This window comes from Patella vulgata, chromosome 3 (genome assembly GCF_932274485.2).
Source record: "Patella vulgata chromosome 3, xgPatVulg1.2, whole genome shotgun sequence".
In the NCBI taxonomy this organism is placed as follows: domain Eukaryota; kingdom Metazoa; phylum Mollusca; class Gastropoda; family Patellidae; genus Patella; species Patella vulgata.
Genome location: NC_065881.2, coordinates 51,766,882 through 51,785,886, shown reverse-complemented (window position 1 = coordinate 51,785,886; position 19,005 = coordinate 51,766,882). Strand labels below are relative to the sequence as shown.

The window sequence follows — 19,005 nt, the reverse complement described above, 5'->3', positions numbered from 1 at the left end:
AGGAAATTATGAAAACAATAACTGTGAAGTAGGTAGAAATAATCAATTACACCTGCAATATCATCAGAAAAGGGCTTACACTAAAGTTTCTTAATCCCCTTGTTCTACTAGAAGTTCAAGGGGGTATATCTATTATTTTCAAAACAATCTAATAATACATAAATTCACATCAGTGACCTGTAACAATGAAAACTTCGGACAAACATATAATTTTCATCTTTATTATTATCAGATTTGTCAAACCCACACTCTTTCATCTCAAATCAGCAAGTGTCTGAGTGAGTTAATTCATATTCTATCAATAAATTTTATTGCACATTGCCACAAACATAAGTAAATTTTATATTTCTATACATTTATGGGTGTGTGTGTGTAAATATAAGAAAACATAACATCACACGCCTTTAAACCTATTCAAGTGTGCTTGGAAATTAATATTTATTTTAGAGGGGTTTAAGATTTTACGACTTTTTAAGCTAGTTGCAGGTATGGATTATTTCTTGGGATAGCAACATGTATTAATACATTGACACTGTCAGTCATATAAGATGTCATTTGCTGAATGATGTCAGAGCAGGAATACTACCACTACTACTTTTCTAGGTGGGTATGTTGCTTCAGTGGTTTTTATTCGGATTTATTCAAATAATATCAGAAAGACTTCTTGTCTCTAAAAGCAGCTTTGGCATCACCCTTGGACAAGAAAAATACAAAAATTATGCTTATAGTACTAAAACAGACACATGATATGACTATCAGGTAAAATTCTTTCTAGGTAACATCACTCTTTAGACTAAGACTTGGGTTGATCATATCTTCTTGACACACAAACTTGATCGTATCTTCTTGACACACAATGACATTCTACTGTCATTAAAAAACAATTGTTTTAAATGAGATGTTATATAAAACATGTGAATGAAATTCTACTTTAAAAGATACATTCCAACAAAAGTATTGATAGAGAATGGTAGTTATTTCCCATAAAAGTATGGCAAATTATTTGGTATGTAAAGCATAGACATCCAATCTTACTAGAAAAATACTGGATTCCTTGAAAACTCCCATGGGGCGTGCACCAGGCAAAAATGTAAGGGTATCACAAACTGGCAAGTTATCGGCTTGTTATCTACTCGGCTGATGTAGAGAGCATTTGGTATTTCTTGATCAACTGGTTAGCAATTGTCAGATCAGTGAGAGATTTAAACCTAGGACATACCCTGTGATTAAACGGCGGAAAAAGAAGTTTGGCCGGAGTTAATCCAAATATTTACTTCGGCTTCGAAATTATGGTAATTGGAGAGCGAGTGACAACAAATACAAGCTGAATTGTGTTCTTCATCAATCAATTCACATGATAAACAAGGCTGCTTAAAGTAGATTTGGGGTACTTTTTAGCTATTAAAATGTCTGAGAGGGATTTGATGCAAAATCTTCATAGACAAATGAATATGTTTTTAGTCCAAATGTATCATCAAATCACATAGCTTGTGCATGGGAAGGTATCTTTAACCAGCAGCTGCTAGGCAAGATACGCCCACATTTTGCATGGGAAGGTATCTTTAACCAGCAGCTGCCAGGCAAGATACGCCCACATTTTGCAAGAGATGGATAGAGAACAAGCTAAATAATCAAGGGCCATAATTCAGGAAGTTACAATCCAATATGTGCAAATATCAACAGGAACCAAGATCAAAACTGTGACTTCTAGATCGGTCCACAACCTTGGTATACCATGTATTTACACTATTTGCGTACAAGGGGCGGCCATTTTGTCTGACAGTTTTGGTCCCATTTTCATTTGGTCCCATCTAACTCAACCATCATTATGGTGTAACAGTGATATATTCAAAAGTTTTCTCAAATCAAATAAAAATTGTGACCTCTATAAACATGTATTTCAAGTTTCATCAAAATCGGATTAAAATTGTATCCTTTAGACACTATTTGGGTACGAGGAGTGGCCATTTTGTCCAGCAGTTTTGGTCGGATTCTCACAAAATTCGAACACAACCATCATTTGGGTGTAACGGTGATATATTTGAATATATTTGAACGTCTTTTTAAATCAGATAAAAATTGTTACCTCTAGAGGGAACACAAACTAAAAACGTGATTTTTTGAACAATAAATGGCCATAATTCAGGAAGTTACGTTCCGATATGGGCAAATATGTATTTCAAGTTTCATCAAAATCGGATCAAAATTATGACCTCTAGGAGGTAAACAACCTTGATATATCATAAAATTACACTCTTTGCGTACAAGGGGCGGCTATTTTGTCCGGCAGTTTTGGTCCCATTTTCACGAAATTCGAACTCAATCATCATTACAGTTTAACAGTGATATATTTGAATGTTTTTTTTAAATCGGATAATAATTGTGACCTCTAGAGGGACCACAAGCTAAAAATGTGATTTTTCGTACAATCAGGGGCCATAATTCAGGAAGTGAAGGTCCGATATGCACATATATCGAAAGGAACCAAGATTTTTGGGTTATAAACATGCATTTCAAGCTTTATCAAAATCAGATGGAAATTGTGACCTCTAGAGTGTCCACAAGCTAAAAACGTGACTTTTCGTACAATCAGGGACCATAATCCATGAAGTTATGGTCCGATATATGCCAATATCGAAAGGAACTGAGATCTTTGGGAGAAAGACCTATATTTTAAGTTTCGTCAAAATCGAATAAAATTGTGACCTGTAGAGTGTCCACAAACAAATTGTGGACGGACGGACGGACAGGGACGACGACAATATACGTCCACATGAAAATGTAAGCATATAAAAACTATTATATTATATACATCTCTTCAACAATTAATTAAATTAATATGACCAATAACAACTAAGGGTCATATGCACCTCTCTTACTTCAGCAATTTTCGAAAATCTCAATTATATGCTTTGATTTGCATCAGTGGAGTATAGCTAAAGAAAGAAAAGCGTCTATGGTCCTAAAGTGTTACTCTAAATAACATTAGATACAGTAGAAATAACGGAACCATATAATAACAAACAGCAGTTAATAACATTATGTATACATGTAATATAAACAATACTATAACTACCTATATTTACATAAAATACATATATCACATTAACAACAATGTACATAGAAAGTTTTATAATAAAAGCACCATTTGAACAAGCTGTAGTATAAGTACAACAGAATGTATTTACATGACATAATAAACTGTCATATTGGAAATATAAATACTTGATCACAAAAATTAATAATATCAAAAGGTGTATTTGTTCCGAAATCACCTACATACAAATGTCCAAAAGGTTCCTTTCATTGGCAAATAAATTGTGTTATATTTAAATGTAAAATAAATTAATGGATTTTGTCTGTTTTCTTTTTTTTTCATGTAATTTCTATTATGGTATGTTTTAATTAAGTGTGATAAAAGTTATTAAATTATTTAAATAAACAGTAATTCAATGACTAAGTCATGTTATTGGATGTGTCCCCTAAATATTCCACTGTGAAAATTATTATAGAAACAATTAACCTGTACTTGATCCCCATACAGGATGATTTCAAATTCCTATCAACTGTTATTTTAACTAAACAAAATACCTGATCAAGTGTACAATAATAAATGTATGTGGTTTAAATAAACAGGAAGTATTATTAGTATATAAAAAACTTTTATAGCTATATATGACCTGCTAAAAACCTATATAAAGTGTCTACATGTATTTGAGTGATTTTTACAAACAGGTCATATTGAAACTTAAATCTTTGAGTTGCACAATTAAATAGAAAAAAGAGATATTAAAGCATATCAATAAATAGAGTTTGTACAAGATCTATAATGTATAGTCAATATATTTAAACTATATTTGTTTGTAGGTTATAATTACAGTGCTTAAAACTATATCTTTGCAACCTACAATATAGAAGTTAGGTTATAAATAATTTGTATATCATTTATTAAGAGAGATTATTTGCAGAGTCTATAGAAACCTTCCATAGATTGATAGATCCTACCGTCTTCATTAGCCCAGTCAGAGCAGAACAGTAGGATGTTAAACCCCATTTCTTTTCATTTCCATAGATCCTGTATAAATTAATATATGCACTGTTGAGATTTAATTATTTAATACTTTATAAATTATTTTGGACAGCATGGATTATCCACCATTAATACTACATCTATACCATAATGTTCAACTAATTCCATCAGAAAACTACGGTCACCTTGTGGATCTAATCCCATTGTTTTCATGTGGTCAGAGGTAAGCTGACGATCTTGGGAATTGGAGATCTCCAGCAATGTTTGGAATATTCTATCATTTAATTCAACAAAAAAACTGAAAGAAAAACAAATTAAAAAGATCAGAATTAACTGTAGTGAAATTTTGTATGGAAACGGTTGAAATTCAATGTTATTCTTTATTTTAATAATCTAACTAATACAAATAAATTCAAGGCAGATCAGAAGATAACTTTTGTTACTAGAGCATCACAAGATTCTACAAACCAAGCAAGGGCAATATCTCTAAGAAGGAAGAAGGACAAACTGAAATTGAATTTCAGTGATGGCATTTAAAATGCTGTTTAAAATGGATAATCGTTGAAAAAATAGCATTGGTGCATTTAAACAAGTGTCTCAAGGGCCTTATTCTCCCACCTAAAGAGTATATTTACCTGTAAGATTTCGCATAGTGTTAGAATACATAAATTGAACAAATCTGAATAAGCACCACCAATGCAACATATCTATCAATGCCGTGCCCTTTTTTGGGCCAAGTAACTTTATTTGAACAAATCTGGACAAACATACGTAAAAGTTTTTAACAACATCTTTAAAGTGCTCCTATATTTGCCATTAAGAGATCCAGCGCTATAATCTGAGGATGAATTTTACTAAATTTTAAAGAAATGCATTGACCAATTCTAAAGAAGATTTTTTTTAGATAACCATAATTGCCCCTAAAGCAGCTACTGCTAAGACGCTAGTGGGACAAGCAAATTAAAAAAATCTGAATATTCACCATCCAGGCAACATACCAAATTTTGTTCAAATCCATAAAGCACTTTAGGAGAAAAATCCTTGAAATAACTAAGGATAATGCAAGACAGACGGTCAGAGGTGATGACATATACCTTTTGGGCCAATGGCGCCCAATGGCCGAATGAAATAAAATATCAGCTTACTTAGTAAAAACATCCTCGTCATCAAATTCTTGTTCACCCAACTCTTCAATTTCAAATCTATGAGCTGCCCTATAATACAATCACAAATATACTCAACAGCAAAAAAACATCAGTACGATTTCAAAATTAAAGAGGCACTTTAATCAAATCATTCTAGAAAACGACTTACTAAATGGATCAAAGCAATTTTTTGTGAACAGTATGTTGACACATTAGTGATTAATTCATCAGAATTCCAAGACATTACGAGAAGGTTTAGTATCTGTACACAGTCTATACATCAGTATCTCGTGTGTTCACCGCAAGTGTCTTCACCAAACGATTGATGAACCCCATTGGCACTTGGATTCACACTCTCAGAAAAGCCTGGCGCAATCCATCGGCTGTGTTTGGTCTCAGTACGACGTTATTAAGTCTCCTCTGAATATAATTCCAAAGCTGTTCAATCGGGTTTAAGTCCGGACTAAAGACTGACCAGTGCATAACGTTGACACCGTTCTGCTGTAGAAAGTCCTGAGTAACTATGGCGGTGTGGGCACGGGTGTTGTCATGCAGGAAAACGTTGTTTCAATGACGTGCGAAATGTGGTATGACGTGGGGTCTGAGAACTTGATCGATGTAGCGCACTGCTGTGATGCCACCTCCTCTCCCTGGACCAAGATTTTGGAACACCACAGGACCCACTCTCTGGTTAAGGCCAATTCCACCCCAAACCATTCTGCTTGGACCTCCCCATGATTCTCATTCCATGACACATTAGTCAGAATAACACTGGCCACGTCGATGCCATATTCTGGTCCTGCCATCTGCAGTTGATACGCAATACCAAGTCTCATCTGTGAACAGAACAGTTCTCCATTGCCTGTGTCGCCAGTTCTGGTGTCGATGGGTGAGGATCGGCCCACGTTAAGGTCTACGGATCTTCTCTCTGGTGAGACGTCGGCACACTGTATCGGTACTGATGGGTCTTCAGTGTGTTCCCACTGTCTTACGTGCTGTCTCAGATGCCTGTGTGTGAAGGGATTCTGCATGTGCTGTCGCACAACATGGCGGTCTTGTTGTCTTGTTGTAACCCTGGTCTACCAGTTTGGGGGGCGATCATGTGGTGTTGGTGGCCCGAAAGCGTTGCTGAAGCCTGTAGATGGTCCGAACATTGACCTGGAAGTTATTGACAATGGCTTGGGCAGTCTTCCAAGCGCATGCTGCCGACGTTGTAGTGTGAATGATTCAACCAGGTATGGGGGTGCACTTTATAGGGCTGGTCCCGGTGAACAGCACATGCAGCATGAGTTACATGAAAATCATGGAGAACACATTACCATCTCATAAGTCAGGTTGCGTTTCTGAGAACATTTCCTGGGTTCAATTCTGTGTTTGGGATTGTGCCTTATTGCTCAGGTAAAGTTGGAGATGTGATCACAAATATACAATAAAATCATTTGGTAAGTTTTATGCAATGCGTCTATTTCAGAGTAACATACCAACTTGATGTTGTTTTTGCTGCTTAGTATAGATAGCCAAGCATAGCGTGAAAATACACCCACCTAGCAGCTATGCCTCAAAAAAAAAAAAAAAGACAACCACACACAGCAGGTGTCAGTAAAGACCATTCACAATACCGCAAATGCAACACAACTCGTAAATGAAAGTATTACACTTGTATTCTACACTGTAAGGCATTATACAATGGCGTGGTACTCAATGTGCATGCCAGAGAAGCCTTCGGCACCCAGCCCTGTGCATAATAATAACATAGGCTAAAGTTACTACATATAGTATACTGGCGTTGGATATTGACCAAATTTGATAAGGCATTCTTTATGCCTTCTATAAATCTGATGCTACTGGAACTTGAACTACCACTACCAATTACTACTTTAACATTTAAAAAGCCACTTTCTGTAGCTGCATGATTCAAATAACATAAATTTTATTACAAACTCAATGTATTGTTTATCAAATGCCTGTAATTCAAAAGTAAAAAAAAAATTATTAGCTATATATGTTAACTCATCAAAAGAGTAGTGGTGTCTGGTGTTTTAGAAATCAAGCGTATTTCCTCCCATGTATGACACACATCACTACTCAAAGCTAAATGTCACCTAATTGTATATGATGACATGATTCATCGCATAATCTTACTTTGAATTTAAGATACATAGATACAATTGAAATGTTATATGAATAGGCCTAAAGATTTTTACCTTTGATTATTCAACTGTACACCTTTATCTTTATCTGCATCACTGACTTTTAATAACTCTTTTAAACCTGGTGAATTCACTTTAACAAGTTGATTATCAACATACACATCATACAGATGTGTTTTACTTTCAAATATTTTCTCTGTTGTACCTGTATACAAAATATTTGTAAACAAATATCATATAAAGTCTTCTTAAACATACATTATGCAAGAGCTAAATCTACCTAGTGCAGGTCTTTCTTTAGGCTTTAAATGTTATAAGAACTATTAATTAGACATTTATTAACATGACAAGACCATTATCAACTCTTGATGCCATGGGATGGGTGTGATTTTAAGTAGATTAGAATGGTTCAGCCATTTAATGATTTAATTTAAAAATGGTGAAAAATGGTGTCTTATTCTTATCTTAAACAAGTTGAAAAAAACCAATAGCGAGGCTGATATTTCTCATCGCAATCCCAAAATAAATAGGTGACACATAATAATTACTTTTATAAAAATTTCAAATTGTTTATCACTCTGCTTAACCTAAGCAGACATTGCTTATCACTGAACTTACTACTTCACCTAATGAACAATGACTACACCATGCTTAAACATTATGAATTCTTTTACTTACATGCTATATAAGATACTTCATTCTCTAATGCTTCAATATCGGCTACATTTACATAGAAATGTGGTTGTGGATTTTCACTCATTAAACTAGTAACATTATGATGACCCAAACAACAAGCACAATAAACTAAAACAAAAAACAAACATAGAATATGTTACATCTGTTTAGGAATACCATTTGGATTGTATCAGTTTTGGAATACCAATTTGACATATAAAACCAACTTCATATATGTATCTTTACAAAGATGATACGAGTACAAACTAGATTTCCCTGCTATCTCAGAAATTGGATACCAGTACTTACGAATGAATAAAAAGGGGTGATATGTGGGAAATATTTCCACAAGAGAAACTGAATTCCAACTGTCAAGGGCCATTTTATGTGCACGCCAAGCGTCCAAGGTGTACACAGAACCTTATTTTATTTGTCCCATTCAACCAACTAGATGCTGTTTCTTGTCAGGCACTCTGTCCTGCACCATTGACATGGGGAAACCACACCGAGAAGTCCTAGGGAACTCACTCGGCCAACACAGGGCGAGAACCCCAAACCTCCTGGTTCGTGAGTCAGCGCCGTACTTACTAAGCCACAGTATACTTACTAGAATAATATAATAGTATATTCACCTCTATAACATACAACACCAATAGGAGGTGGAGAAAAAAATAAAATTCTTCTTTGTAATAATGCAAACTTCCATAATATAAATATCTGATTACCAAAAAACTGTAAGAATTGTGAAAAACATCCAGCTGGATGCGTAATCTAAAAATAAAGCAACAGAAAATGTGCAGCAAAATCCAATTAGGAATATATCTCTTCAAGAGCTTGTTTAAAATTATAGTTCTTTAATTTCTGTTTGAGTTCTAGTGGTATATATAGTTTTCCATGATGGACATGAACATCATGAAGTGACTAGAAATAGTAGAAATGTAAATAAACTGCTGTCTGTATGATCAATTATGTTTTAAAAACCAGCGGCTGCCAGGCAAGATATGCCCACATATTGCAAGAGATGGACTGAGAAAAAGCTAAACAAAAAGCAATTTTTTGTATAATCAAGGGCCATAATTCAGGAAGTTACGATCCGATATGCGCAAATATTGAAAGGAACCAAGATCTTTTGGGTTATAAACATGCTTTTCAAGTTTCATCAAAATCTGATGAAAATTGTGACCTCTAGAGTGTCCACAAGCTAAAAATATTGATTTTTCTTACAATCAGGGGCCATAATCCATGCCAATATGAAAAGGAACCAAGATTTTTGGGAGATAGACCTATATTTTTAGTTTTGTCAAAATCGAATAAAAATTGTGACCTGTAGAGTGTCCACAAACAAATTGTGGACGGACAGACAGGGGCGATGACAATATACGTCCACATGAAAATGTGGGCGTATAAAAAATTTTTCAAAAGTTGTTCCAATTAGTTGGATTTGTTACACATTATTCACTTTGTTCCAAGACCAGGATTTAGGTGTAAATCATTTGGTCTAATGCATAGCCAGCTTTTTTTAGTATAATTAATTATATATTATCTGCTGAGTAATTTAAAATGACAAGAAACTATTCATAATATGCTTACATGTATATATTGTATATAGTAATAAACTGTATAAACTTACTTTCATTTCTGGAAGAAGATCTCTACTAGGCGTGGAAGGTGTTGATAGAGGTGAAGGACGTAAACCATCTGATACATCCGGTAAAACACCCTTTCTATCTTCATAAAATACCTTTAACTGTGTATATTTACCTGGTGTCTCTAATAAATGTCTATAATAAAGTACATCAAAATATTACACGTTTATAAAACATATTCATAATCTATATGTGCATTAAAACTTTTCTTTGAAAACAAAAATAATTAATAAACGGCTCATATCCTCAAAAATATATATTAATCCCATTATTTTGATGTTTTCTGTTTGTTATAGTCTGTAATTCATATTTTACCAGATTCTTTTTTTACTGAACACCTCACAACTTTTAACATTCTGTCGTGCTCTTAGTTGTGTAATGTAATAGTGCTCCTACGACTAGTCGGATAGCCGTAAACGGTTAGAACTGGACGGTTAAACGATTTGAATTCAACGGTACGGTTATTCGGAGATGTCCCCCATTACATAGAGTTGTGTCTGATTATATTCCTCTTTATAACAAAACTTGCCCGTTGTAATTTTGTGTTTGATGTTTGAAAATTTTAGAATGTAACAGTCGTCCAACGATGTCGACTGCTAAACAATGATACTATTAATAGCACTCGTCGTAGTCATACGGCAAAGTCAACGGACCTTGTTCGACTTTTGCTATTGTTAATCCAATCTAAATACTTCTCGGCATTTCTAACTATATTCTACCTTGTTTATTATTTACTTCAAAACGTAACCACCATTCAAAATATAATCATAAAGGCTAGAAAATGACATTATACTAGATTCGGTACGGCATTGAACACGTTTCATATCTCATAATTTCTCCGTAATATTATCGCCGTCTGTCACGTACGAAGGGAAATTGAGTATTGTTTTGTATATTATCGTTATATTGAATTAAAAAAATGTTTCAAATGAACCAAGTTAACCAGGTAAATAAATAGCTACGGCCTTAGATAGTTTAAATTTTCATTAAAGAATTGTACATGTCTGAAAAAATTCCTGAAATTTTTGCGCGCGTAATGCCTTTTATAAGGCGAGTATAGCGTGCGCACGAGTAATGACTCGTAGCTCCTGACAAGCTCTGTTTTATGTTTAAAATTGATACCATACGGTTAACGGTTACTAACCGGTTAATAACTACGGCTATTCGAATAACAAAAAGTCCTAACCGTAGGAGCACTATAATGTAAACAGTCAATGAAAATGCTGATCATGATCAAATCAAGCCAAGACACAGTCCACTGATCTATTTATAAGTGCACTACAGTTTCATGTACAGTGGATAAAGATGAAATAAAATAAAGATATAGTTTTAATTAGATTGATATTTGACACCTGCACTATAAAATACCATTAGGGTGACTATGACATTGCCTGTTAAGTATATTCATGAAGTAAAATTGTTACAACGACAGTATTAATCAAAATAGCATCTGTGTCAAGGTCACTCAGACATGCTAGAAAATAAAATAAATATGACTTGCCTAACTTGTGTTTCTAAAAATTGCATATGTCTGTATAAAGTAGTATACGATGTAGCTAAAATACCAACAGACTTCATTCGACACCCTCTTTCGATTTCACTCTGAATCCTCATATTTTCAAAACAAGCTAAACCAAAATAACCATCTTTTCTGAAATATCTAAAATGAGAATTCAGAAAGATGTGAAAATACTGTTCTAACAGGCATATTCTTACCTGACTTTTGTGCTTTCTACTTAAAATTCCTGGATTATATACGTATGTATTTCAAACTTGTACATATCTTTACATTTTAATATACCTTTAAGTGTCTTAGTTTTATTATTCCATCTCTTTAATCCTACTTACAAAATAGGCCAAGGCCAAGCTATTTAAATTTGAAAATCTACAACAAAAATTATCTCACACAAAATCTCTGTCTAAAGTGTGTGACCCACTAGCCATTGCTTTAAACTCGACACCATCAAGTTCTGTATCTTCTGGTATACACCATTCTATCACATTACCTGAAAATAAAAACAAATTCAGGCTCAGTTACTCATGAAAAAATCTAGACAACACTTGAAAAGAAATCAATAGCTATTATTACTATTATGTGGAGACACTGGAGAGAACAGGAAGTGATTATGTCATTCAATTATACAATCAATAGGCTTCTTTCTCTCATGAACATAAACAGTGTCTATCAATTTCAAATCAATTGATAAATAACTTTAACCACTGCCAGACTGATCACAAGATTTTCAAAAGTGATTGAGTGCATTAATTCTGAAAGTAATTCTAGGCGTCTTCATTTAAGCTTATTGTGCTGCTATAAATATATTTAAGGCACTTGAAAGATCATTTTCATTGTATCCGAGAGCAACATTTGGAAGTAAGATTTTTCACATTGATCAAGGGGGATAAGTCTGACAGTAATTATCATAAATTATTGAAAATCAATAGGTTTTTTTAGTCTCAAGAACTTAAACATTTTATATAAATTTCTTAACAAGAAAAATAGACTTGTCATTTTTTATTTAATCTCCTAAGTTACTATATAAGAAACACTGTTCTACGACAACTCCTTATACATTAATTTATAGGCAGGCCCTACCTGAAGTGATCAAAGGAGATGAGTGGAAAGGTATACACCGTTCATTACATTTTCTGCAAAGTAACTAATGTTGCCATTGTTGGTATTGAACTTCATACTAGGCACTTCCTCGTCAGTCATTAGCTAGGTCTGTCCTATTGTCACATGATTGTGAATTATCCTGACCTGTCATTTTATGAGAAAGTGCCTGCTATACTAGTATTGGTAGGCTAGTGTATTGGGAAAAGCATCATAATAACCTAATTCATTGTCTTGTTCTATCATATAGCCCAATTATGCTGCTACACGGTGTTCTTATTCATTTTATTTTTTATTTACATGTACCAGTACGTATTGTCCTCTCTGCTGGCTTACCTGAACGTATGTCGAAAGCAACTACAAAAACAGCAACAATGTTATCCAACTCAGTCAACGTTGTAACCGATGTACTACCACTAATGCTGATTGTTTCAGAAAGTGTTTTATCATTGCCGCTGGAAATAAGTTTCCTAAGTTGTCTTCGTGACGATTCAAATGGGTCAAATTCATTTTCATCGTGTTTCAATAAAGGAGTTCTGTCATCTGCCGCCATGTTGTCTTCATAATAAATGTAAACATTTGGGTTATCTCCCTTGATAGCGGTCGATAAAAAGGTTGGGAGTTTTGATTTTGAAGGGGTTTTTTTTTGGGGGGGGGGGGCAACGGCATAACATTTCACCCTTTATTACACTTGATATACCACCGCATTCCATAGTAAAACGTGAATTCATAAATAAGAACAAAGTTCGGGTGTAGGCGGAGTGTTGTAAATCAGGGGAGGTAACTCGTGTTTAAACAAAGGTTTTTTTTTCATCATCTCTTTTGAAATATTTCCTTCAAAGTCCCTTAAACCGCAAGCCTATGTAGAGGCCTATTTGTTAGCAACATGATTGACATTGAAAGCACTGAATTCAATACTCTCCATCCCACAAGTAGTAGCCTACAACCCAGCGAATATTAGTTGACAAACCACAACAATTGATTTTAAACAAATCTACACCAAGCACTGTGCATACAGTTTAATTATATCATGATATTCCTCACATGCCTGAGTCTAATAATACATAACTCAATTCTGTTTCACATTGTCAATATGAATGAATTCTCATAGAACAAACACAAACACATGAAATCCAATAGGGCAACATTTTTAGCAAGTTACCCTAGCCTACTTCGGATCCACAGTGAAACACATCAACATGTTTTATTCACTTTGTTGGCTGAAACTGCCTGCTATTTTTTTAAAATGAACAATTACATGTTGGTCACATTTGTCCAGCTTCCAATTTACTATTTTGATAAAAAAAAAAAATATCAATGATTATTGCGGTTTATAAAGATCAGTATATCTAAAGCCAAATAAGATATTATAGTGCTGTTATTTGATTCATTAAAATAGAAATTTTCTTTAAATAACAATGCAAAAAAACCCAAAACATTTTAATTTATTTAACAAACACCTACTTAAATATATATGCATTATGCAAGAGCTGAATCTGCCTATTACAAGTCTTTCTTTATGTCTGAAATGTTACCTAAATTATTAATTAGACATTAATTAACTTATCCAGACCATAATCAATTCTCGATGCCAATGTTAGCCTGTGATATTTAGTGGATTTGAATACATTTTGTGATGGATAATTTAATGTAAAAATGGATAATTAAGACTTTGTTTATTATTGTACCAACGTTTGTAATGACGATTAAGGCTAGCTTAAAATTAAATCGCTAATATCTTGGTCCAGAGTGAAGCAATTTGACTGAAACTTTCAGCATATTCTGTTTTCATTATTTGAACTATTATTGCGAGAACTGTCAGCTCTTTATTTAATCTTACCTAATGCCCGCTATTATTATTCATTTTACAAAAATAGATATTTATTTTTTAATCAATTCATTTTCTTTAATAATTAGTAATACTTTTTTAAAACCTGTGTCGGGGGTCATCCCATTCCTAAGATTTTCTTGCAAAAAGAATATCTCTACTTTCAGATCTGATTTTGGAATATCTGTCCCAGATCAAGCTAAGTAATAAAATATCTAAAATAGATTTGTTATATATTTTAATAATAATGCATATAAAACATAATCAACAATTATCAAGAATTTGTCTCAATATTTAAATAATATCTTAGTTTCATCTAGCATCTACATCATCAGCTTCCAATTATGATCCTTTGACAGAGCGTATAAGTTTTTCCATCATGTCCCATTGTTCTGTTGTTACCTGTTTCAGTGGATTAAACATACCAGCCGCACTGGGAAATTCTCCACCATTCAATCTGATAATCTGAAAGGAAAGTTAAAAAAAATCTGATTTAACAATTACAAATAGAACCAGGCAATGAACAGGTAGCATAAGGAGCCATATTTCATTTTATTACTAAAGGGAAGGGTTTGAAGATTTGAACCCTAACCTTTTGTTAGGAGGCAGTTCTTCAGGTGTGGTGTCCCCTTGACAGTACAGTGCTACAGGACGAAGGGCCTGGTACAAAAAAACGGAGGTTCCACATACAAATTTATGTTCATGTAATAGACCTCTAGATATTTGGAATCCATAACCAGAGTATGCAGTACAATGCTTCGTGTATGCCCTCTTCATTAGCTCAGAAGGAGCAGAAAGGTAATTTTGGTCCACAAAAATAATCCACTGGCAAGCAAATCAAGTCACAAATATTTATTTTTTTACAGTATGCAATCTGTACAATATGTTACTTTCAATCACAGCGTATTCTCACCTGTCCTGATATATAACTGGAATAATCACTGACAAGATATGTTGCTAGATTAGCTAATTCTTCTACTTCTCCTAATCTACCTGCTGGGATACGATTAATCATCTTTTCTATAAACTGTCCTGTTGGATCTAGTCTACTAAATGCACCCTGTACAAATATATACAATACAATCATCACAGATAATATACATATAAATTTAGACTGCATTTTCCTGTATTTATATGTATTTGCAGAACTTATATTCTTCAGTATGTATATCTAATTGATTGTTTCTCTGTTAAATACTGGATTTTACATAAACTGTAACTATCATGACATATTTGACTGTACAATGGTGCCAAAATTTTGATTTTGAGCCAAATACTCGATAACAAAATACATAAAACTGCTGCTCTGTAGAAAAGTATAGCATAACCATAGTCATTCAATTGGGGTTCATAAAGACAGTGACACACTACAGTGACATAAATGCATTGAATTAACACCGACGTTACATGATGTCGCTGAGAATATTTTCCTTCATGATTTTGACTATTTTTTATGTCATTTCATTGAAGAGTTGGAAACTGTTCTATTGTTTGGTATCTTATACATTCTTGTATCGTTCTGTTGGGCAGTTTTCCTGCATTGTCTAGTGAGAACAGGGTGTACCTAGGAAATGAGCAGGTAGTTTATAAAAAGGGAGTGTGGCTAATAACAGACACAATGTAAGTACAAAAAGAGAGAGAAATATTGTTCAACATCCACTCGACACAGTAGGTCATTTCGGAATAACATATGGCTCATTTTCATTTCAATAATTCGCCTGCGCTTAAGGGTCTTTAGTTGTGGAATAGAAACCGAAGGTCCCAGAGAAAACTGTTTTACAGGTGACCCTACTACTTGGCAAGTACATGCAGGGAATCGAAACCATGCCACTTTAAATGTGCATGCCACCCAATCCCCTGTGAGTAAATATGGTGATACTTAAAAGTAAATTAACTTAAACTATGCGATACCTGTGTTTCTATTGGCCCAGGAGAAATACAGTTAAACCTCATACCAAAACGTGCCCACTCAGCCGCCAAAGATCTGATATAAGATATATAGTAAATTATTATTAAAAGTTATGTAGATCGTGCAGTGTTTTATATATTATAAACATATATTTTAGTTGACTACAAACTATCAGAAAAGAATGCCATACTATATTGGAAATAGTGCAAGTTGAATTTGTACCATTATATTATTGTATTTCTATACAATATTACGGCTTTTTCACATTTTTACTTCACTGTCACTGTATCACACGTTTACTTCACTGTATCACATATGTTAACTTCAGTATATAACACATGCTAAAGGTGGTTATTATTTATACCTATGATTATCTTACTTTGTAATAGCCTCAACCCCAGCCTTCGCAGAAGCACTTGGAACAACAAATCCTGACCCACTTTCAGCATAATCTGCAGATATCATTAGAAAAACTGCCTCTGCAAATGAAACATTTCACAATATGGGAATATACATGTCACCATCAACATTCATCAATCTAATCATTTTCACACATATGACATATGAATGGATATGCTAATAATCTTGAACATTTGTGTTTAACCATGTTATGTGTATATATATTCTTATATGCCAAATTGGGGTATTTAAATTATATTGTTAATGCAATTTAGTTTGATAATAGTGAAATTGTCTTGTTTATTTGCCAATTTTATATATTTGTTTAAAAAGAGTGAAAATGTCTTGTTAATTTTCTGATTTTATATACTGAAATGGATTGGTTCTGTCTTGTAATTTCATTCACTGAACTAAGTGCCACATCATTTTTTACAACTTTAGGTTAGAAAATGTTCTTAAGGTGTTGTGAGAGGGTAGGCACTTATTACAGGTAGGCATTTTTAACTTCAAATGCTGTATACTACATTATTACATTTCACTTATGAATGCCAAATGTACCCAAAGACATGAAATGTTGACTTGGTGTGAAAGGTTCACAAAATGAGCAACTATTACCTTGTTTTGCTTTAATAAGTCTTTTTCCAGCGTCTAGGGTTACATTAGCTGTTCCAGTAAGAACAATATCAGTAACTGTTTTCCATGCATTAGGTGATAGTCGTTCAGTAGGTGATATAAAATTACCAGCTGCATTATTTATAACTATATGAGGTAAACCTAGTTCAGATTCACATCTATCTAAAGCTGTTTTAACATCATCAGGTTTTCTAACATCAGCAGCGACCGCCAACACCTTTAGCATAACAAATTGAATATAAAAAGTAGCTACACAGTTATGACAGCTTATAAAGTCCATATACACTATCACCACATAAGAGGGCTGGCTGAAAAGTTCTAAGCCTATCTGTGAAAGACCTGTAAAAAGTCAATGGTTTCCATTATTTTTCTACATCGTCCCCTTAGAGGTATACACACTTTTGCCAACAATGTTGCAAGGCCTGAATGCCAGTCAGGAAGACATTTACTTCAGCCACCCTAACAAAGTTGTTCACAGCTGACGTGACGTCATCATTACTAGGAAAATAAAGACCGGCTAGTTCCTTTTTGGAAACATCTCATCCATGGTTACAAATCTGGTAAAAAAATGTCAGGATCTTCATCAAAATGGCGCAGATTGTTACAGGACGTCAACAATCTGACACGTTTCTGATTTACAGTCAAGAGCTGTGGCACCAATCTTGCAGAACCTTTAGTCATTCCTAACTCGTTGGCAATAATGTGCTCACCTTCTCATGAGAGATGCCCACAATATTGGCAAGATGTCGAGCTCGGGTCAATCGTCGATCAACCATCACCATGTCATATGTCATGCACTCAGGTAATGTTTTCTTGAATGGTTCCTATTGATGGCCTTCCAGGGCTCAGGTCATCGTCAAGGCTCTCTCTGCCACGCTTAAATTCCGCAGCTCACTTCTTTACTGCGAAAAGAAAGGGGAATCACCCCCTCAAGTAGAAACCATGTCGGTATATCTGTGTTGGGGTTAGTCCTTTCAGTTGCAGGTACGTGATGACTATATCATATAGCCAGTTTTGTCAATTTCTGGTGATCTCAATGGGTAGGTTCACAAGATGGTCTGGTATGAAGACAATAATAACACTACAGTTGAAGTTCTTGTCTATGATTAATCAATGATTGTACTTGCTGCTGGCAAAATTTTGTTTCAACCTGATTGATCTATCCTTTCCAGGCTTAGAACCTTTCAGCCAGCCCTTGTAGCAAATTGCTTAATATAGTAGAAATCTGAACAAATCATTTATTAGCACTATGTCAGATGATAACTCTAACTCAACAATGTTGTTATTATATGAGTACAAAAAATGCTTAGCATTTAATTATATTATTTAACCCTATTAACAGCTAATGATCATTAACCAAGATAGTTCCATTTTTATTTCCATTTTGATTGAAACCAATAAAATGCTGCTAATCAATATTAACTGACACCCGTCTCTCTTCTTCTTCTTCAATATCATTTAATCCATGGGTGACAAGTGCTTCAGCATTTCTTTCGGGGAAAATTTTGAGAGTGGGTTCTTGTTATTTATTTCAATACATTTATGGTAGTTTTTGATACCTACTTTATTACCAGTTTCTGTTTGTATTTCACTTGCTGTTTTTTCTAACACTTTCAAAGTTCTGATTTAAAAATAAAACAAATGTACGTGAAAATAGTTTAAATTAGTTGGATAAAAGTTTTATTTCTATACATATAAAATATTATTTACAAGATATACCTATACCAACGTTAGGGTTGTCCTTAAAATTCATCTTTTGATTTTCCTAGGGGCTACCCAAAATTATTATGGGAAAATTATTTATGGGAAATCGGGCCACATTTAGAGGTTGTGCAAGCCTACCAAAGTTTTGCAATTTCCAAGATTTTTCAAATTTTAGGGTTATTTTTCGTTTATTTATCTAACGTTTAGATTCACTTATTTCAGTATTTGTCATTTTCTTACAAGATGACAGACACCGAGACAGACAGACCCCT

At 33.9% G+C, this 19,005-nt stretch overlaps 2 protein-coding genes across 4 annotated transcripts in view; both read right to left on the bottom strand.

The window, feature by feature from the left end:
- Nucleotides 1-205: 205 nt before the first annotated feature.
- On the bottom strand, nt 206-14,175 carry LOC126816100 (DENN domain-containing protein 11). Its single transcript, XM_050542296.2, has 9 exons — nt 12,597-14,175; nt 11,553-11,652; nt 11,148-11,306; nt 9,631-9,781; nt 8,633-8,771; nt 8,004-8,129; nt 7,380-7,530; nt 5,176-5,244; nt 206-4,328 (listed from the first exon to the last, which is right to left on the bottom strand). The coding sequence occupies exons 1-9, from the start codon at nt 12,811-12,813 to the stop codon at nt 4,130-4,132; spliced, it is 1,311 nt and encodes a 436-aa protein (XP_050398253.1). The 5' UTR covers nt 12,814-14,175; the 3' UTR covers nt 206-4,129.
- Nucleotides 14,176-14,309: 134 nt separating this feature from the next.
- LOC126816103 (2,4-dienoyl-CoA reductase [(3E)-enoyl-CoA-producing], mitochondrial) overlaps nt 14,310-19,005 on the bottom strand; it is a 23,276-nt gene continuing 18,580 nt past the window's right edge. For all 3 annotated transcript variants that reach the window (XM_050542302.2, XM_050542301.1, XM_050542303.1), the window contains exons 3-8: nt 18,593-18,650; nt 17,012-17,246; nt 16,377-16,476; nt 16,000-16,072; nt 15,002-15,148; nt 14,310-14,553 (exon numbers count right to left, since the gene is read on the bottom strand). In XM_050542302.2, coding sequence (XP_050398259.1) covers nt 14,431-14,553; nt 15,002-15,148; nt 16,000-16,072; nt 16,377-16,476; nt 17,012-17,246; nt 18,593-18,650 — 736 coding nt within the window. In that variant the 3' untranslated portion in view covers nt 14,310-14,430. The remainder of the gene's footprint in view (nt 14,554-15,001; nt 15,149-15,999; nt 16,073-16,376; nt 16,477-17,011; nt 17,247-18,592; nt 18,651-19,005) is intronic.

Coding starts and splice junctions, on each gene's coding strand:
- LOC126816100 (XM_050542296.2), bottom strand. CDS start 12,813: ATGGCGGCAGATGACAGAACTCCTTTATTGAAACACGATGAAAATGAA. Junction 9,782..11,147: donor TTTTTAGAAACACAAGTTAG/GCAAGTCATATT, acceptor ACTTTATTATAG/ACATTTATTAGAGACACCAG. Junction 4,329..5,175: donor GACGAGGATGTTTTTACTAA/GTAAGCTGATAT, acceptor TTTTTCTTTCAG/TTTTTTTGTTGAATTAAATG.